This window comes from Ranitomeya variabilis, chromosome 2 (genome assembly GCF_051348905.1).
Source record: "Ranitomeya variabilis isolate aRanVar5 chromosome 2, aRanVar5.hap1, whole genome shotgun sequence".
Classification (NCBI taxonomy): domain Eukaryota; kingdom Metazoa; phylum Chordata; class Amphibia; order Anura; family Dendrobatidae; genus Ranitomeya; species Ranitomeya variabilis.
In genome coordinates this window covers 137,974,491-137,996,972 of record NC_135233.1, presented here as the reverse complement: position 1 = coordinate 137,996,972, position 22,482 = coordinate 137,974,491, and the positions used below count along the sequence as shown (strand labels likewise).

General features: G+C 40.2%; 1 protein-coding gene across 3 annotated transcripts in view; it reads right to left on the bottom strand.

Annotated features, from left to right (window-relative positions):
• Positions 1–22,482, bottom strand: part of EPM2A (EPM2A glucan phosphatase, laforin) — a 300,202-nt gene that overhangs the window by 52,303 nt on the left and 225,417 nt on the right. The window contains exon 5 of one of the 3 annotated variants that reach the window (XM_077283027.1): positions 2,484–10,182. The exons of 1 other annotated variant lie outside the window; for it this stretch is intronic. In XM_077283027.1, the coding sequence (XP_077139142.1) occupies positions 9,905–10,182 (278 nt within the window). In that variant the 3' untranslated portion in view covers positions 2,484–9,904. Of the gene's footprint in view, positions 1–2,483; positions 10,183–22,482 lie in introns of those variants that run through there. One more of the 3 variants, XM_077283026.1, reaches the window with a different exon arrangement.

Sequence of the window (22,482 nt, the reverse complement as noted above, 5' to 3'; positions counted from 1 at the left end):
TGAGTTCAAAATTCCAAATACCCCCTCCCTTTTGAGCATCACAGTGTGCCTAAACCACCTTTAGCATCTACATGTTTGGCATTTCTGTAGTGATGACAGCCCACCTAATTTACAGGTGCATGTCTCCAAAAGCATGAGCTGGGCATTACCATGTACTGGTGACTACCAAGTACTGATGACTACAACGTACTGGTGACTGCAACTTACTGGGGACTACAATGTACGGGCACCACAATGGCAGTTTGCAATTTTCACTCTTTTCTGGGAAAGACCCATGGAGCCAAAATCATCACTACACCTGTAAATGAATTCCCAAAGGGGTATAATTTCCAAAATGTGGTCAATTGAGGAGGGATTCTGCTCTTCTAGCCCATAGGGTCTCTGTATATGGAGAGCGCAAAACTATTCTAGGAACATCTAGTTCAAAACCTTACAATGTGAATCAATTAGAAAGTTTAAGACACTCTTTAAAAGCAGCTGGAATTTTCTTTATTGTTTAATGGATTTAAAAACTTGTCCAGAAAGTGACTTCTTATTTATTCCCTCTACCCCAAAATGTTAATAAAAACACTATGACTTTGAAATTGTGGAAAATGCCAGTCTGGATGAAGACTGGGCTGGAGTAACATTAAATCATTAAAGAAGCACTCCCATCAAAGTTTTTATCCTCTTTATATATTGCAATCATCATATTATATAGCACTGTGTACTTACAATTGCTCATTTTGCCTTTCTATCAAGTTAATTCTTCTATTTCCCATTAGGCCTATAACATCACGATTAAAAACTAACTAGCTGAAAACTTCTACGTTCTATGCAAAAAGAGGAAGTTAATTTTCCCTGCATGACGCATGGGTCACTTCAAAAGTCCCTGTCAGTGGAGAAGGAACAGCTGGATCAGTAGTTGAACAGGGGAATTATTTTTTCAAGGAAAATAGACTTCCTGTTTCTACATCGAACAGAGAAAATAAGAATTTACTGGATTGAAAGGCAAAATGAGCAGTTGGCAGTACACAGTGTTATATATGATGATTGTATCATTATTATTATACATTTATATAGCGCCATTTATTCCATGGCACTTTACATGTGTAAAGGGGCAAATGTAGACAAGTACAATAAACATAAGCAATATAAGGCACACACAAGTACAGAAGGAGAGAAAACCCTGCCCGCGAGGGCTCACAGTTTACAAAAAGTGGAATAAAACGTGATCAAAAAGACAAATCTAAATAAAAATTGTATGTCTGAAAACGTCATCTCATCCCACAAAAAACAAAACTGAATAGAACACCAAACCCAGGAAAAAGAAACTAAGAAAAGAGAGAGATACAACCGAGGAATTCATATAAGCGTATCTTTATTGAGGTAGCAGTAAGTCAATATACACATAATAATTAAAATATTTTACACAGAATATATTAAAAAAAAGAGAAGTGCAACACGAGACAACCAATACGGTACAAAATGATTAAATTACATAAAAAGATATAATATTTATATAAATCTCATATGTCCGGAATGGAAATAAGCAAAAATTGATCTCCGGCCGTTTAAGAAAGTGAATCACACGTAATATATTAAAAGAATTCGTGATGAAAAAACGTGATAAAGAAATCCCTCTTTATAAACACTAGTGATAAAAACTATATAATGACAGGTACTAGCCTAAGATAGGTATGTAAAGTGCATAAGTGCCACAGCAAAAAAAAGGGGGAGGGGAGGAACAGCTTATGTGGTAGGGCATAGACGTCTCAAAAATGTATATCAGATAAAAGTGGACAAGACCTGTGAATAATATCACAAAACCGTTATAAGGTAGAAATTACCCATAGAAAACTAATTATTTAGTTACCACATAGGCTGTTTCTCCCCTCCCCCTTTTTTTTGCTGTGGCACTTATGCACTTTACATACCTATCTTAGGCTAGTACCTGTCATTATATAGTGTTTATCACTAGTGTTTATAAAGAGGGATTTCTTTATCACATTTTTTCATCACGAATTCTTTTAATATATTACGTGTGATTCACTTTCTTAAACGGCCGGAGATCAATTTTTGCTTATTTCCATTCCGGACATATGAGATTTATATAAATATTATATCTTTTTATGTAATTTAATCATTTTGTACCGTATTGGTTGTCTCGTGTTGCACTTTTTTTTTTTTTAATATATTCTGTGTCAAATATTTTAATTATTATGTGTATATTGACTTACTGCTACCTCAATAAAGATACGCTTATATGAATTCCTTGGTTGTATCTCTCTCTTTTCTTAGTTTCTTTTTCCTGGGTTTGGTGTTCTATTCTTTTATCTAGTGGTCTCCACTACCTATTAAACCACACTTTATAAATCAATTATAAATTAACTATTGTTACATTTACCATTGTGTGTGTACGTATTGGTGTGGTTTAAACTCCCCTTTTTTTACAAAAAACAAAACTGCCATACAGCTGAAAGAAAAAAGTTATAGCTCTCAGAATAAAGAGATACAAAAATATTTTTTTTATTGTGTAAAAGCACCAAAACATGAAATACAATATAAATGTGGTATCACTGTAATCACACTGACCCAAAGAATAAAGCCTTATCAATTTTACCACACGCAAAACATCATAAAAAAAATCCCAAATTGCTGGTTTTTGTTCATTCTGCTACCCAAAAATAAAAAGCGATCAAAAAATGGCAAGTGCCCAAAAATGATACCAATAAACGTCAACTCCTCCAGCCAAAAACAAGCCCTCACATGACTGTCAGCTGAAATATGAAAAAATGATAGCTATTGAAATATGGAGAGGCGCAATAAAAAGTATTTTATATGAATAAACACAGTGAATAAAAAGGACTATTGTAGAAGATATACTGTAGCTTTTGAGTGAAAAAAGAGCTTCATGAAAAGGCATGTGATAAAACATAGATGAAGGAAATATCTCCACTTACTGACTAGGCTCCAGCAGAACAATATCTTCATATTGTAGATATAGATATGTTAATGATTTGTAAATTATTCGTAATTTGTATCTAGCTAATTTTTTATGTTTCACTGTATGGATTTATGATCATGTTCCACAAACAGAGCAATTACAAATTAATATTCTAATAACACCTGCACCGTGACGAAGACTCAGGATAGTCGAGACTTCAAATCTGTATGGTTTGCTAAAAGTACTGCATATATTTCGACACCCGTGAAATCACAAAATAAAGAACCTTTTTCCTTGCAACATTTGGGAGTGTGAAGAGAAATTACTGATAAGCATCAAGGGACCCATTCTAGTCTACTTAAACCTTCAACCCATTGACACTGAGTTCACTACAAATTATTTCATCTTGAAATAATGAATGAAATTAATGAATTTAGTTAATCTTTTAGCTGCTGTGTGGTACCACAAAAAAATGTGCTGTAGTTTGGACTGGAGTGCATTTCTATTATAATTTACTGCACTTTTGTAGCATAAATTATGATGAAAGTGTCAGATGTGCTTGGTAACATCCCCTTCCGGCTAAGCTATGCTCATTTTTCAAAAAGTTTCCAGAGCTGGACATGAATGAAAGTCGCTGAAAACTAACTTGATGTATCGGGGCATACATGTTCTCCAAAAGTGGTGCCATTAAAAAATACAACTTGATCCATAAAAAACAAGCCTTCATGCAGATAAGTCAATGGAAAAATATATGTAGGGCTCTGAGAATGGCCACGTCAGCTCAAACGCCCGAATGTCATTTTGCCCAGCTTCAGATGTAAGTCCCGATGGAGTTATTGAAAAGTGGATAAAACATGATGTGTAACAAAACAAAATTGCCTTTGCAGCCTGATGCTATTCAAAAATATTATTGTGTTCATTGCTGAAGATAACCCACAGAAGAATTTGGCTCCCTGCGGCTGTTTTACTAAAGTTGCACCTGGATGTCACATTCAACTAGTAATTGTGGCAAAGAACTGCTAGTTGTTCTTGCCTTAAGCTCAGCAATTGTAATAAAATGTTTATTGCAATTGCTGCAAAGAAAGGTCAGACTTTAACACTGCTGATTTTTCTCCATACACAGCAACCCTGGGTGCAAGATTATTCCTGATCATACACTGCCGGCCTGCCTTCCTTTTTCCTAAGCATATTTTTTTCTCAGTAATGCTGCTTCAATAACCATCTCATTTATAAAATATAGTTTATACAGTACAACAGCGCAATCACTACTTTGACCCAGGTCACTGTGAATAAAAAGTAAAGAAGAATGTGTTTTAGTCTGTCTGGAGAAAGTTTTCGAAGGTTACATTAACTGCAGTTTAAAATTCCTATAGATCCTTATTAGCAATGGTAAAACAGTATTCACAGACCCGAGCATTGATTCTTTTGGATTTCCAATTATACATTCCACATTAAAGCCCCAGTCTATGAATTAGGCTATTAACAATTACTATAATCTGCTGCCAGAAGAATTTCCATACACGGACATAATTTTGGCATATGTCTGCCCAATTTAAGACTGTGAGTTTGCGGACTTGTTGGCAGCAAATTAATTTCTGTACTGTTCAGCCGTTCAACAGTGAATATATATTTATTCAGGAACAAAGATAACACAGCTTACAACAGGTATTTCTTACAGGTTAGGATCTTAGCATTTTGACTGTCAGCTTGCAAAGTGAAAGTAAAAGAATGTGCTCCAGTGACACACACACATACACACACTGAGTGAACCGGACCTTCTGGTTTTGTGGGGAGGTGGGGGGTTAACAATGTATTATTGGCAATAAAACACTATTGCTGGAGACAGAAACTCATCCACTATTAAACAGTAGCAAATAGTAGTTAATGCAATGTATACAATAATAAGCATTAATCCAACACCCCCACTCAACAACTCCTTATCCTGTTAATCCCATGGCGGTTGTGAATTCTTCAAACTTGTCTCTTGGAAGTGTCTTTGTCACAACATCAGCTATCATCTGGTCAGTCTTGCAATAAACAAACTCAATTATGGAACATTATATCAAATCACGCAGCTGATGATGTTTAACGTCAAAGTGTTTGTTTCTCGCATTGATCTTCTCACTGCATGCAAGATTAATGTATCACTGTCGGTTGAGTTGATGGCTTACCAAGATAGCCTAACAAGTGGTTTAACCATATGACCTCTTGCCTTGCGTGGGCTGCAGAAACATACTCTGCTTCTGTAAATGACAAGGCTACATAGACCTGCTTTCTGCTAAACCAAGAAATGTAACTTTCTCCAAGCTTGAACAAACAGACGCTTGTCGATTTATGATAACTTAAATCACCAGCCCAGTCTGCATCCACATAGCCTGTGAGTTTTAGATCTCCTGTTTTAGATATCCCTAAATTTATGTCTTTAATCTCTTTCAAATATCGAAGAACTGTCTTAACGGTATTCCAGTCCTTTTGGCATGTTTTTTTTTTCACATATCTACAGAGAATTCCAATTGTTGCTGACATATCCAGTTGAGTCATAGTTGCTATGTATAGAAGTGCCTCCACTGCCTGTTTGTGTTTCTCATTGTTCAGTAACAGGTCATCTTTTCCTTCCAACTAAGTAACCAACTAAGTAGGATGGCTCCATTGGGGTTGATATACAATTGGCTTCTGACATTCCAAACTGATTCAGAATTGATTTTTGCACTTTGGTTTAAAAGAAATCTTCCATCTTCTCTTTGGACCTGGATTTCTTGATAATATGTCACATTCTCAAGGTCTTTAGTTTCAAAATGCTGATTCAGAATTTCAGTAATGTTTGCAATTTGTTTCCTCTTAATGAACCATAATCACATGGTCCAAATATAAGAGAATATACATCCACTTTCCGTCTGTACAATTTATGTGTGAACACGGATCTGAATGACCTCTTTTAAATCCTTCTTCCATCAAGACTTTGTTCATTTTGGTGTTCAATGCTCTTGCCAATTACTTAAGACCTTAGATAAATTTTTGAAGTTTGCAAACATGATTCTCTTCACCCTTTTGATATAACCCTGAGCCATGTTTAAGTCCCCTTCAATATCACCATTTAAAAAGGCAGTTTTGATGTCCAAATGTCTGATATATTTTATATAGCCATAAGAGTCCTGAATGTTTAGCAACTTAGCTTAGCAACTGGAGAAAATGAGGCATCATAATCTTCACCATATTTCTGAGAATATCCTTTTGTGACTAATCTTGCTTTAAATTGCAACTAATCATGCTTTAAATCTGTGAACCTTGCCTTCAGAGTCATACTTGGTTTTAAAAACCTATTTACATTTGGTTGCTTTCTTGCTCTGTGGTAGTTTGGTGAATTTTCAAGTTTGATGTTGATGAAGGGACTTCATTTCCTCATTAGCAGTGTTAATCCACTTTAGTTTTTCATGGACAGGTAGTAGTTGCATCTCATTCCAACAAAAAGAAGGGTGCACTCTGGTTAGTTAGAAACCACATATACACTGTGTTCCAAATTATTATGCAAATAATATTTCCTTATATTTTCTCTAAATTACCTATCTGAATTGCAGTCATTGTTATTTTCCAGTCATCTACTATTCTAGTATAATTGCAATGTTTTGGAACAAACTGCCTATGAAAACAGTATCTTTTTAAAAAAAAAAATAAACACTCAAAATGCATGTTCCAAATTATTATGCACAGCAGAGTTTTCAACCTTTTTTTTTATTTTGAACAAAAAAATGGTCAATTGTGAAGTTATAAGCTTTATCAGCTTATTACAAAATGAAATCAAATAGTTTTCAAGTGAAAACTTTATTCTAGGTGATGTTACATTTGCACATAGGACCCCTTGTTCGAAAGAAGCTTCTGAACTCTCTCGTCCATTGAATTTGTCAGTTTTTGGATGGTTTCTGCTTCAATTGTTTTGCATGTGGACAGAATACCCTCCCAGAGCTGTTGCTTATATGTGCACTGCCTCCCGCCATCATAGACACTCCTTTTGATGATGCTCCAGAGGTTCTCAATGGGGTTGAGGTCAGGGGAAGATGGTGGCCACACCATAAGTTTGTCCTCTTTTATGCCCATAGCAGCCAGAGATGCAGATGTGTTTTTTGCAGCATGAGACGGTGCATTATCATGCATGAAAATGATCTTGCTGCGGAAAGCACGGTCCTTCCTCTTGAACCATGGCAGGAAGTGATGTTTTAGAAACTCCACACAGATTATGGAGTTCATCTTTACCCCTTCAGGGATCATAAAGGGGCCGACAATCTCTCTCCCCATGATTCCAGCCCAAAACATTACTCCACCTCCTCCTTGTTGGTGCCTTAGCCGTGTTTTCATGGGGTGTCCATCAACCAGCCATCCTCCACTCCATCCATCTGGACCATCGAGCGTTGCACGGCACTCATCAGTGAACGAAACAGTTTGGAAGTCAGTCTTCATGTATCGTTTGGCCCACTGGAGCCGTTTCTGCTTGTGTGCAGTGGATAGAGGTGGTCGACAGGATGGCTTACGCACCTCTGAAGGACCCTGCATCTTGTTGTTCTGGGGATGTTGGAGGCACCAGCAGCTTCAAAAACTTGTCTGCTGCTATGACAAGGCATTTTTGCAGCCGCTCTTTTAACCTTACGCAATTGCCTGTTGGAAAGAGTCCTCAATTTTTCCTTATCAGCACGCACACGTGTGTGCTGGGAATCAGCTACATACTTCTTGATTGTGCGATGATCACGATGAAGTGTCTTGGCAATGTTGATTGTAGTCATGCCTTGACCTAAATACTCCACAATTTGTTGCTTCTCAGCAGCCGACACATCCTTTTTCTTTCCCATTTTGGCAAAAAATGTAGGCTGCTTAATAATGTGGAACAGCCTTCTTAAGTAGTCTTGCCTTTATTTGGACACACCGGCCAAACTAATGTGCACAGGTATCTGCAATTGCTTTCAGTGATATAAAGAGCCCTGACACACATCACCATCAATGAGTTTAAATGACAAACAAAAAAATTCTAACCTTATCACTCCTAAACTCTTGCATAATAATTTTGAACACAGTGTATTGTAAAGGGGTGCAGTGCCTGGTCCGTATATATACATATATATATATATATATTTACATATTTACAAGGAGACTTGGTATATGTATTCTTTAGATATGGGGGTGTGGTGTGTTTACATTGCATGTTTTTAATTGCTTTTATATGTTTTTTGTGGTGATAATAAAGGTTAAAAAAATTTCACTCCTATGCGGTTGTGCAGGCTCTCTCTGGTCCGGTCCTTTCTCTTTTTCTTTGGTTGCATCTCATTCCATGACTGCGGCTCTGAGTTATGTTCTGTTTTGGCAAAGTAGGATAGACACTTAGCTAGTATAACCTTGTTTGATCTTGATGATCTCCTGACTTCAGGTTCACCTGATTCTTATGTTGCTTCTTCAGTGGTTAAAGAACCTAACTAAATGTATACATCATTTTCCTTGTTATTTTGAAATTGTGACTGAGATTGATGTTGCTTCAGCAGGACTAATGGTATAATGCCATAAAACTTGAGCGACACGAAGTTCTCATCAATCATTAAATCTCTGCCATTCTGCAAGGGCCTATCACCTTTTCTATTCTATTCCATTCTGTTCTCCTTTGTTGACTCTTTCAGTAATGGCACCAATCTGTTTGTCACGAGGAGCTTCTCTTCAGGACCTTGCCATTTCTGGTTGGGTGACTTCTGGCAGCTCTGCCCATTCTCTTTCAACTGACTGTGACTGGCGTGGTTTCTTCTCCTTTCATCATGCCCATTGGGGGCGACTACTGCTCACCGTGAGCTGGTCTCTCTGGACAACTCCCGCCTTCATGCACTTACTCTCCAGGTACACCCACGAAGGGTAATTCTATCTTGCCATTTTGCACCACTCACCGCCATCTTGTCATCCTCCTTGTCGGATGTTCTGTAGCACAGCTCAGCTATGCGATGGTCAGCTCTGCTATGCATGCAGGGGAGCATGATCACAAACAACCAATGAAATATGAGTTTGAAAACATCCATGAATATTGGTCAAATAGAGGCTCACAATCACTATATTATGAAACGTCATCTCATCCATATAAATAGAAATTGCCCACATTGAGATTTATCGATCTCTATAAAGATGAAAATAGGAGAGCAGAGGGAATGGCCTACAGCACTGTGGAGAAGCAGAAGGTTGCTGGGAAATGTAAATAAAAATAGGACCACCCATTCAGCTCTGTGAAGCTGGATGTATAGAGGGGCAGAGGGAGATGAAAAAACGCAATGGTACAAGAAAAAAACTTTATGTTGGGACTTGTAGAGAGGGAGAGATAGTCATCTCACCACATATCTGACACTGGATGGGGGAGAAAATCCAGGATGGAAGCAGCCCTGGTCCTGGGCGTTTCTTGAAGCAGAAAAAGAAAGGAATGTTCTACAGCGTAGATAAGTAAAACTTCAAGTTTATTCCAAACTTGTTAAAATGTGGACATGTTGGCACACCAAAGAGATCCAGGGGGTGCTAGACCAACATGTTTCAGCTATGGAGTCATAGTCATGTTCTGTCACATTATTCTGAGATAAAGACTTAAATGCTTTCTGTGAACAGAAGGTGAACAGCTGTGTTAATGTGCAGTCAAGAGTAAGATGCATGCAGTTTAATTCTATGTTATCTATGGATAACAAGTGAACAAGAAAGCAAGAAAATAGGTATGTAAAGAACAATATTAATAAAAACATCACAATATCCAAGGAGAGAAGATTATATTATATCAATTATATTGCAGTATCAGTTCATGTTGTTTATTCAGGCCTAGTTGTACTCTAATTTGTAATTTATGTTGGGATTGTCCTATGCTTTGTAAAAATATTGCCACTATGGGAATAATCATTTAACATTATATTGCAGTACAACTCTGCCAAATTCAAGGACCAAAATATAAGTTTCTATAATTAATGCACTAAGTGCCCTAAACTAAAACCTACATACAGTAGAACGGAGCTGACCAAATTTCTGATAGAAGTCTCCTTCAGAACGCATCATAGCTTCCTCATCAATGTAAACAGCAGGTCTTCTAGATGCTAGAAAATACTGCGCTTTTCGGAGATTCCAACCTATCACATACATAAGAAAACCACAGACTGCTGCCGTAGATCTACCAACGCCAGCATTACAGTGAACATAAACTGTGTGGCCATTTTCTAAAAGTCCGAACAGGAGATATACAGCTTGTGGTAGGACCCGGACTCTGCCTATAAAAAAAAAAGAACAAGAAAAACAGAATTTTATTAAAGAATGACAAACGCTTGATTGAACATAATCATACAGGTAATGTATTATTTTACTAGGAATTATTTATTTTTAGAATTTTATACAATTGGATATATGAATTTGGTTCCAGAGAGGAATGGAGAGCGATGGACTCGGTAATCACCGACTTTCCCCTAGACAATGAATAGAAAAGAGGTGTAAACAACCTAAGCTCTTTTCAGACGAGCTCCACAGAGTATTTCTTAGGATTATTTGTACTACCAATGGTCAGACCACAGTGATTTGTAAATGTTCTCTGATCCTAAAGATTGAAAATTATTTCCTATCTTGGGAAAACCCCATTAAAAAGAAATATAATTTATAGTGGCTGCAACATTACTTAAATTTTATTAAAAATACTTGGACTGCTATAAAATAATATAAGCCATTTGTACACACAGCATATTAAATCTGTGCACACTGTGCTCTGCCAGGCTAATCTAGACATACCTCTTGCCTCTTTATTCATATATAACAATATCCTTATAACTTTAGTAGCCTCTAATAGATACTGCATGCTGTTATTAGTCTGTGATCTACAAATACTCTTAGATCCTTCTTTTTAATCTCTCCTAGTTTTACTCTCCCCAGGAAAAGACTTGGGCAATGTACAACCACATGCAGTTTTTTGACTGTTCCGGTGCAACCAGCGGACCAGGGCAGCCACAGGATACAGTGGTATCCTGTAACACATACCTCTCCCCTGCCAGGCAACTTGCTTTCGCTGGATGCAGATACCGGTGAATATAATAATGAACCGGTGAATATAATAATAAAGCCTCCGACTCCAAGTTCCATCATTCAGTCTGTGTAACTAAGTCTCTGCTCAATGATGTCATCAGGTCGCACCTGCTGCACAGAGATTCAATACACAGTCTACGGAGTAGAGCATGAAAGGAAATGGGGTGAGTAGTGTTATTTACCGTATTTTCCGTTTTGTAAGACGCACTTTATTTCCCCCAAATTTGGGGGGGAAATGGGGGTGCGTCTTACAAAGCAGATATACCGCTTACCGTTACAGGCTGGGATGAGGGGGTGTCCGCTGCCGCCCGCTGCTGCTGCCGCCCGCCACCGCTGCTGCTGCCGCCCGCCACCGCTGCTGCTGCCGCCCGCCACCGCTGTCGCCCGCCACCGCGGTTGTCTGCTGCTACTCCGGTGCTGCGGGGGCTCTGGCGACATTTTATGAAAGACCAGAGCCCCCCGGCAGTTCGTCCATGCGTTCCTTCCTGTATGACTGACTCCGGGAAAATGGCCGCCGAAATCTCGGGAGATGAGATTTCAGCGCTGAGATCTCATCTCTCGAGATTCCGGCGGCCATTTTCCCGGAGTCAGTCATACAGGAATACATGGACGAACTGCCAGGGGGCTCTGGCCTTTCACAATATGTCGGCAGAGCCCCCGCAGCACTGGAAACAGCCCTGCAGCCCCGAAGCCCCCCTGCAGCACAGGAGCCCCCCCGCAGACCGCCTCATCCCAGCCTGCAGCACAGGAGCGCCCCTGCAGCACAGGAGTCCCCCTGCAGACCTCCTCATCCCAGCCTGCCGCACAGGAGCCCCCCTGCTGTACAGGAGCCCCCCTGCAGACCCCCTCATCCCAGCCTGCTGCATAGGAGCCCCCCTGCAGACCTCCTCATCCCAGCCTGCAGCAATGATCCACTCCTGCCTCCAGCAACGACCCTAGGACCCTGATCCACCGCAGCCACAACCCCTGGTAAGTAATAAGACGCATGGATTATAAGACGCCCCACCAATTTATTAAAAAAAAGTTTTTTCCTATTTTTCTCCTCAAAATTTGGGGTGCGTCTTATAATCCGGAGCGTCTTACAAAGCGAAAAATACGGTAATTATCAGTCAGAACTTGTGTGGGGCAAATGTGGGGACCACTAAACCGTGTGAGGGGCTGTGTGGACATCATACTTGTGTGGGGGCTATCATACTGTGCTAGAGTTTGTAGGGACATTATACTTGTGTGAAGGGTCATTATATTATGCGAGGGGCTTGTGTGTGGGGCTATTATGCAGTGCATGGGGCTGTGCAGACATTTAACTATGTAAAGGGATGTAGGGACATCATATATACAGTGGGGGGCAAAAAAGTATTTAGTCAGTCAGCAATAGTGCAAGTTCCACCACTTAAAAAGATGAGAGGCGTCTATAATTTACATCATAGGTAGACCTCAACTATTAGAGACAAACTGAGAAAAAAAAATCCAGAAAATCACATTGTCTGTTTTTTTATCATTTTATTTGCATATTATGGTGGCAAATAAGTATTTGGTCAGAAACAAAATTTCATCTCAATACTTTGTAATATATCCTTTGTTGGCAATGACAGAGGTCAAACGTTTTCTGTAAGTCTTCACAAGGTTGCCACACACTGTTGTTGGTATGTTGGCCCATTCCTCCATGCAGATCTCCTCTAGAGCAGTGATGTTTTTGGCTTTTCGCTTGGCAACACGGACTTTCAACTCCCTCCAAAGGTTTTCTATAGGGTTGAGATCTGGAGACTGGCTAGGCCACTCCAGGACCTTGAAATGCTTCTTACGAAGCCACTCATTCGTTGCCCTGGCGGTGTGCTTTGGATCATTGTCATGTTGAAAGACCCAGCCACGTTTCATCTTCAATGCCCTTGCTGATGGAAGGAGGTTTGCACTCAAAATCTCACGATACATGGCCCCATTCATTCTTTCATGTACCCGGATCAGTCGTCCTGGCCCCTTTGCAGAGAAACAGCCCCAAAGCATGATGTTTCCACCACCATGCTTTACAGAAGGTATGCTGTTGGATGGATGCAACTCAGTATTCTTTTTCCTCCAAACACGACAAGTTGTGTTTCTACCAAACAGTTCCAGTTTTGTTTCATCAGACCATAGGACATTCTCCCAAAACTCCTCTGGATCATCCAAATGCTCTCTAGCAAACTTCAGACGGGCCCGGACATGTACTGGCTTAAGCAGTGGGACACGTCTGGCACTGCAGGATCTGAGTCCATGGTGGCGTAGTGTGTTACTTATGGTAGACCTTGTTACATTGGTCCCAGTTCTCTGCAGTTCATTCACTAGGTCCCCCCGCGTGGTTCTGGGATTTTTGCTCACCGTTCTTGTGATCATTCTGACCCCACGGGGTGGGATTTTGCGTGGAGCCCCAGATCGAGGGAGATTATCAGTGGTCTTGAATGTCTTCCATTTTCTAATGATTGCTCCCACTGTTGATTTCTTCACTCCAAGCTGGTTGGCTATTGCAGATTCAGTCTTCCCAGCCTGGTGCAGGGCTACAATTTTGTTTCTGGTGTCCTTTGACAGCTCTTTGGTCTTCACCATAGTGGAGTTTGGAGTCAGACTGTTTGAGGGTGTGCACAGGTGTCTTTTTATACTGATAACAAGTTTAAACAGGTGCCATTACTACAGGTAATGAGTGGAGGAAAGAGGAGACTCTTAAAGAAGAAGTTACAGGTCTGTGAGAGCCAGAAATCTTGATTGTTTGTTTCTGACCAAATACTTATTTGCCACCATAATATGCAAATAAAATGATAAAAAAACAGACAATGTGATTTTCTGGATTTTTTTTTCTCGGTTTGTCTCCCATAGTTGAGGTCTACCTATGATGTAAATTACAGACGCCTCTCATCTTTTTAAGTGGTGGAACTTGCACTATTGCTGACTGACTAAATACTTTTTTGCCCCACTGTATGTGAAGCGCTGTGGGAAACTCAAATTGTATGACGGGCTATAGGAGTATCATACTGTGTGAGTGGCTATGTAGAAATCACACTTGTGTGTTGGGGCATCATACTGTATGAGAGTTGGGGGGATATCATAATTGTGTAGGGAGCTACTGTATATTTCTGTGAGGGTGTGTAGGGACATCATATGTGAAGGTCTGTGAGGAAATCATACTGTGTGAGGGGCTTTGTTGACATCATACAACAAACTGTCCCCGCTCCAATCTGTCCTGAATGCTGCTGCCAGGATCATATTCCTCACCAACCGTTACACCGATGCCTCTACCTTGTGCCAGTCATTACACTGGCTACCCATCCACTCCAGAATCCAGTACAAAACTACTACCCTCATCCACAAAGCACTCCATGGCTCAGCACCACCCTACATCTCCTCTCTGGTCTCAGTCTACCACCCTACCCGTGCCCTCTGCTCCACTAATGACCTCCGGTTAGCATCCTCAACAATCAGAACCTCCCACTCCCGTCTCCAAGACTTTACACGTGCTGCGCCGATTCTTTGGAATGCACTACCTAGGTTAATACGATTAATCCCCAATCCCCACAGTTTTAAGCGTGCCCTAAAAACGCATTTGTTCAGACTGGCCTACCGCCTCAACGCATTAACCTAACTATCCCTGTGTGGCCTATTAAAAATAGAAAAAAAAACAAAACACATAATCAGGTTCCTTGCATCGTGTTCTCATACACTTTATGCAGTTAATAGCACTCTGTGTCTGTACTGCTACATACTTAGGCAGTTAACTGGTTCATGCAGCTTTACATGAACACCCGAGCCTTACACTATGGCTGGTCCAAATAACTAAAGCAATTGTTACCATCCACCTCTCGTGTCTCCCCTTTTCCTCATAGTTTGTAAGCTTGCGAGCAGGGCCCTCATTCCTCCTGGTATCTGTTTTGAACTGTGATTTCTGTTATGCTGTAATGTCTATTGTCTGTACAAGTCCCCTCTATAAGTTGTAAAGCGCTGCGGAATATGTTGGCGCTATATAAATAAAAATTATTATTATTATTATTATACTTGGTGTGTGGGACTGTGGGAATATCATACTAAGTGGCAGGGCTGTAGGGACATTGTGCTTGTGTGGTGGTGAATGATACTCTGTGGTGAGATAAATGGGTGTTCAAAATTAATACTGTGTGAGGGGCTGTGGAGATATCATACTGTGTGAGTTGTGTGAAAAATATACTATGAGTGGGTGACAGTGGGGACATCATAGTATGTGATGGGAGTTGTTGATCAATCCACAGCAATTTTTATTAAATATACTTAAAAGGGTTGTCTGGTTTAAAACAACAAGTCTGCAGCCACTCTATGCAGCTGTTCCTGGCAATGACATTGACAAATCCTCACAGTGTGTGCACTGTGAGGATTTGTCAATGTCATTGCCAGGAACAGCGGTCATGTGACTGCAAGTTTGCGATATGCATACTCCCGGCAAGAATCCGACTAGACGTTTTCCAGCCTCGCACAATACACTTGGATTGACAGTGCCGGAAACAGTCCAGTTGGATTCTAGTCAGGAGTATGCATATTGCATACTTGCGGCCAAGTGACAGCCATTCCTGGTGCTCACAATGGTGAAGTGGTGGACTGTGAGGTTTAACAAGTCTGCACTCACAGAGTGACTGCAGACTTGTCAAGTTAGACCAAACAACCATTTTAAGGCTGAATAACAGGAACAATTTGATTTGCTTCGTTTTATAAACTTTATAAAAAACAGTAAATTATATGGTTTTGATTAGCTTCTACAGGTAAGAATACATGTTACAATAAGCCGTATCGTAAGTCTTAACAGTAGCTGCCGCTCAACACAAGTAATTCTGCTCAATATTAAGTGAAAAGAATATAAAATAAATTATAATAATAAGCAGAGTTAAGTTTGTCCGGTTGTTTCAGCCCTTCATAACAATAAGGGTTTCTCATATGAGCCTTTGGCAAAATTCATTGCCTACCATTGCCCAACACCATATTACGCATGCAGGTTATTAGTGGACGAATGTGCAACTTTAAATTTCTCCAAATTGAACCTCATCTGCTTAGTTGACGCTCAGAAACAATGCTGATTTAAATACCTTTTAGAAATCCTTCAGCTTCCCAGATTCTGCAGCTGTTTTATGCGTCGCTCCACTGCAGAGATATTCACATTTGTTTCTTCTGCAGTGCAATATCAATATATATGTATACATGTATCTGCTTTGGAATCCATCTGGGTGTTTCTTCAGAGTCTTCTCTGGAGCCATATGCTTTTACCTCTTCTTCCCATTCACTGCCAATCACAGCTTGACAGTTTTTTAGACCAGTAAGCTGCTAGATCAGCTGCTGAGCTGTGATTGGCTGCATCTGGGAGGCGTGAAACAGCATGCCCCAGTGTAAACTCTGAAAAAACACCCTGTTAGGCCTCTTTCACACTTCAGTTTTTTTACAATCAGTCACAATCTGTCAAAATGTTGAAAAGACGGATCCTGTGCAGATTGTAAAAAACGGATGCACTGGGTCCGTTTTTTTGATGGATCCGTCGAGGCTATGTGCACACGTTGTGTATGCGTCTTTGCCGCATTTTTCCACTGCAAAAACACATACACAACACAACCCAGGTTAAAAATAATTAAAAAAATAAAAAATCATGATATTCCTACCTTCCGGCGTCCCCCGCAGCCTTTCCGATGCTCGCGATGCTGCCGGCAGCTCCGGTTCAGGAGCTGCCAGCAGCATCGCGAGCATCGGGAAGGCTGCGGGAAGGCTGCGGGGGACACTGGAAGGTAAGAATATCAAGTTTTTTTTATTCCTCCTGTACCAGTTGTGACTTGTATTGTTCAAGATTTTTGTACCTGTTTTTATTATGTATACCCCTCCTCACATGTAAAGCGCCATGGAATAAATGGCGCTACAATAAAAAATAATAATAAAATTATTATTATTATTTTTAACATTATATCTTTTTACTATTGATGCTGCATAGGCAGCATCAATAGTAAAAAGAGTGAGAGAGAATTTCCCTAAGGAGAAATTTTTCCTTGCATGCTCAGTTTCAAAAGACGGCATCCGTCGCTGGATTCCTGCTTTTGACAGTCAGCGATGGATCCTGCGCCCATAGGCTTCAATTATAGTCAACGACTGACAGCACAGGATCCGTCGCTGAGCGATTTTCCGACGTACAGAAAAAACGTTCCTCTGTGCATTGTCTCCGCCCAGCGGACAGCAATTTTACGACGGATCCAGCGCACGACGAATGAAACGGAAGGCCATCCATCACAATCCGTCGCTAATACAAGTCTATGAGAAAAAAAAGGATCCAACAGAAACATTTGCTGGATCCGTTTTTTTTTCACAAAACGATGCATTGTGACGGAAAAAGAAAGACGGAATTGTGAAAGAGGCCTTAGTCTGCAAGCACAGATTTCTATTAATGGACTCTATAAGAAACAACAGTGAATATCTCAGCAATCAAGAGACGCAATACAAAAAGGAAATGATCAGAAACATAGGAGCTCAGGGTTTTTAAAACAAGCTATTTCACTCAATATTTTTGAGCAAGTGACAAGTCCTCTTTAATAAACAAGCTGAACCGTGCGGTACACCACTGACAACTTGAGACCATTCAGTTAGATTCACAACTCTATTGGTGCAGTCTTTGAGCTAGTTTTCGATCCAATTACAAATCTTACTTTACATTCTAAGTCTGTAGACCTTAATTTAACCATAAGGCATCTATGTGGTAGGACAGTGCCTTTGCAAAGTCCAAAAATACTATGTCCACAGCTAGCCCTTTGTACAGTTTTCTACTCACATCTTTATAAAAACTTAACGAGTTAGTTTGACAACTTCTGTCCTTAGTAAAACCGTGTTGCTACTACTTGTAATGTTATTTTCTGCCACATAATCTTGTATTTAGTCCCTTACAAGTCCTTCAAACATTTTTCCAACAATGGATGTTAAAGGGACACTGTCAGTAAGATCAAGCTTCCAAATAGTAAATATGGGCATGCTGGTCTTTGAAATGTAAATCTACCAACACTTTGCATCTTCTATCCGTTGTTGCAGTCCTGAATAATTATCTTTTTAATTTATATGCAAATTAGGCATTAAGTGCTCTGGGTATGAATCATAGAATGGTAGAGTTGGAAGGGACCTCCTGGGTCAACTGGTCCAACCCCCTGCTCAAAACAGGATTCACTAAATCATCCCAGACAGATGTCTGTCCGGCCTCTGTTTGAAGACTTCCATGGAAGGAGAACTCACCACCTCTCGTGGCAGCCTGTTCCACTCATAGATCACCCTAACTGTCAAAAAGTTTTTTTCTAATATCTAATCTGTGTCTCCTCCCATTCAGTTTCATCCCATTGCTTCTAGTCTTTCCTTGTGTAAATGAGAATAAAGATGATCCTTCTAGAATGTGACATACCAGATGATTTGCCATTGCCTTCTGAGGTTGTTTTACTACACAGCACCAGCCTCTTTTGCTTGATCGATAGCACACTGTGTGACATCAGGAATCTGACAAGGAAATCATACATACAATCAGCTATCAATCAAACTAAACAGGCTGGTGTTAGGTGGGTAAACAACCTCAGGAGGCAGTGGGTCCTTAAGTGCTCTGTCACACCCAGAGCACTCAATGCCTAATTTGCATAGGAAAATAAATGCTAATTTCTCATGAATGAAGAAACAGATAGAGAATATATAATCTATTATAATATATAAGATATCAATAGATTTACATTTCAAAGACCTAATGCCCAGCATACCCAAATATGTGGTTTGGATGGGGGTGGACGGGTAATCATACACACAGATTTCCTTTATGCTTACTGGTCTACAATTAGCTGTAAAAACCTAGAACCCTTTTTCAAAATGGGCCCTACATTAGCTGGGTGTCAGGCACTAGACAAAGTACCAGTCACTAAATACTCTCTAAATATTATATACAGGGGTACAGCAATAAGGGAGCTGAGTTTCTTAAGACATCTTCGATGCAACCCATCAGTACCCAGGGCCTTGATTACATTAATAATATTTAGCTTAGCTTGGGCCATATCTACATTTAGCCATTAGAGTGTATTAATTGATGTATTAAGTACACTGGGATTAACTATCAGCCACTATAGATATATTTATATTTTTCACCATTCTGGACATTTATTTTTATATTAAAGGTAGCCAGAGAGCCATGTTACCAGAAAATCCACAAGAGAACATATCAAACTGATACAGATGACAGCCCAACATTTGGTGGCAGGTACATTTCAAGTACAATTTATTGAGATATCAAGGACAGGAGCAAATAGGTTATAACAATAGTTTATTTTCTTTGACATTGTTTTAATTCCCTTATAGTTTCTTGCTCCTGATTTCTTACATAACTTTAGAAATAGCTTTTACATTTGTCAGTCTGTCTGAAAACCACAGCTGAATGTCAAAACAAGTCATGTTTTAATTTTAGTTTACAATAACTATCAAGTTATAATTTGCGACTATAGTCTTAGCTCTGTGGGTATTCTACTACACAGGATCAGCCTGCTGATATACTACTCTGAACAAAAGTCAATATATTCTTAGTAACCCATCAGTTTAATTGTGATAAATTTAGCAGGTGACTTCATGCTAGCAGTAAACCGCGTATTCCTTCTTCCTACAAAAGGAAAATCAACTTCAGAAATTCAGTAATTCATGTTTTTCCAGCATAGAAATCTTTTTTTTTTTAAATCAAATAGATTTTTATTGATTAATAAAATACAATAAACATTTAACAATAACACATGTGTTTTTCAATTCCCCCCCAGCATTAACCCCCCTTTACCCATCCCCATCCCTCCCCCCTTTCCCACTTAGACAGCTCACATCCTTCTTTTAACATGTCTTGTAGCATTATATACTTTAATATAATATAATGTCCTTCACTATGAATTTATATACCATTATTTTATAGGCAAAACCTCCTCAGGCCTATTTTCCCTTAATCTCCTCCTAACCCAATTCCAACCAAGGGGTCCACAATTTGTCATACAGAACCATTTTCCCTCTTTTCTGATATACTCCCTTTTCTATGGCATACTTGATGTATTCTCCCCTCGAGGGAGGCTCCTCTTTCATCCAATTTCTTGCTATGACCTTCCGAGCCATGTATAGCAGTCTAGCGATTGCTATTTTCAATGTGTTATCTACAATTATCTCATCCACATATCCCAGCACGCACACCACTGGTTCCCTTGGAATTACACATCTATACGCCCCTTCTATCTGGCTGAGAACCACTAACCAAAAAACAGTCAACCTCGGACACGACCAGAGCATGTGGAACATTCCAGCATTATCATTCCTACACCTAGGGCATTCCGAATCGGGTCTCAACACAGCTCTATATAGGACATCCGGAGACCTAAATACTCCGTGAGAAAGTCTATATGGCTCATTTATTGATAGGTTTGGTACCCATTCTAAAACAGATTCCCATGTTTCATTCTCCAAGCGACCCAACTCTCTTTCCCATTTAGCCCTCGCCCCAAACGGATATCCCAGTAGGTAAGTATGGAGTAAGTCCTTATATAAGGAAGAGCTAACACCCCTCGATGTTCCTGATCCGCAGACAATATTCCAATACTAAGTCACTTTGGATTTTGAGGCAATCCCCCCTTATTCTGAGCCTAAAAGGCATGTCGAACTTGTGCATATTGATAACCCCCGGATGTCTCGAGGCCATACTCAGACTGCAGCTGGCAAAAGGACTTCAACTCCCGTCGCTCTAAAATCTGATAAACATATCGAATCCCTTTAGCCTGCCATCCTGATATACATCCCATTGCCGAAAATTCTGGTAAATTATTATTAAACCATAGTGGAGAAAACCTGGTAAGACAAGTGACCCCACGAATATGTTTGACTCTTCCCCATATTTTATATATCAAAAGCAATGTTGGATATATTTTCCCAAGCATCCCAAGGGAACCATCCTCTAAACACTGTACCGCCGGACTTCTTTTGGTAATCTTTTCTATTAAGAGTTGTACCCCGGTGGCGGACGTGACCTGCTCCCAGCCCTTTAAATGTTGACATTGGGCCGCAAGGATTAGGCAAGGCCAGACACTCGCGTCTTTAGGCCGCTGAAGCATCTCCAACCTAATTCGTGGGTGCTGTCTCACCCACACGAAACTTCTAAATAATGAGTTAATCAGTTTGAATTTCCCACGTGGTATCCAGATAGGTGAGTTATGAATAACATACAATATTTTAGGCATCAGAATCATTTTGATAAGATTAATTCAACCCACAACAGACAAATGCAGCTTAGACCAAGCCCCCACCTTAGCCTTAAGAGTTTCCAGTACCGGTGTCAGATTCTTATGCAAGTAATTTGTAATCGGCAAAGAGATTAATATCCCCAGATATTTGAATTGGTCTGCTATCTTAAGTCTACCCCCTTCCATAGAATCACCCAGCTCACCCCCCACATCATCCACCATAAATAAAATTGATTTATTCCAGTTTATTTTTAGTCCTGATAGAGAGACAAATCCCTCGATGAGCCGCATAGCATTGCTCAATGAGTCATGCGTGTCTCCCAGAAATAGCAGTATATCGTCAGCGTAAAGCGCTATCTTCTCTTCTATTGACCCATATTTAAACCCTAAAACCTCGGTGGGCTGTCGAATTTTGGCGGCCAATAGTTCCACGGCCAGAGCAAACAAAAGAGGGGAGAGCAGACACCCCTGTCTCGTTCCTCTATGCAGCTGTATCATGTGAGAAAGCGCGCCATTCACTCTCACTCTAGCTTATGGTTGCTCATATAGCAGCTGAACCCAAGACACGAAATGTGGGCCAAAGTCAAAACAGTGTATTACCTGCCACAAGTACCCCCATTCCACACTATCGAATGCCTTATGGGCATCTAAGGAAGCAATAACTCTATGCCCACCGTTATCAGCCTCCAGTTGTAAATTCAAAAAGAGTCTTCTTAGATTCACTGCCGTAGACCTATCAGGCATAAAGCCGGACTGATCTGGGTGAATTAATTTAGAAACAACACCTGTTAATCGGGTCGCTAACACCCCGGCCAGGAGCTTAACATCTGTAGTAAGTAGAGAGATCGGGCGATACGATTCAGGCCGTCGCAGATCTTTATCTTCCTTTGGAATTACTACTATTATGGCTTCCCTCATGGAAGCTGGCAAGGTTCCCCTAAGCTTGGCCTCCTCCAATACCACTCTTAATCTGGGTATTAACACCTCTTCCATCTCTTTATATGTTTCGGCTGGTAGCCCATCTACTCCTGGCACCCTACCTCTTGCTATCGCCCTTAAAGCCCGACTTAGTTCTTCATCAGTAATAGGGCCCTCCAAACTTTCCCTATCCTCCTCACTCAGTCTAGGCAAGGCGATTCCCTCTAAAAATGCCATATTGTCTCCCTCCGATGGGACCACACCAGAGGAGTACAGATCCACGTAGAATTCCATAAAGACCCTTAAGATCTCAGAGGTCTCCGATACTTTCATACCATTGTCAAGTTC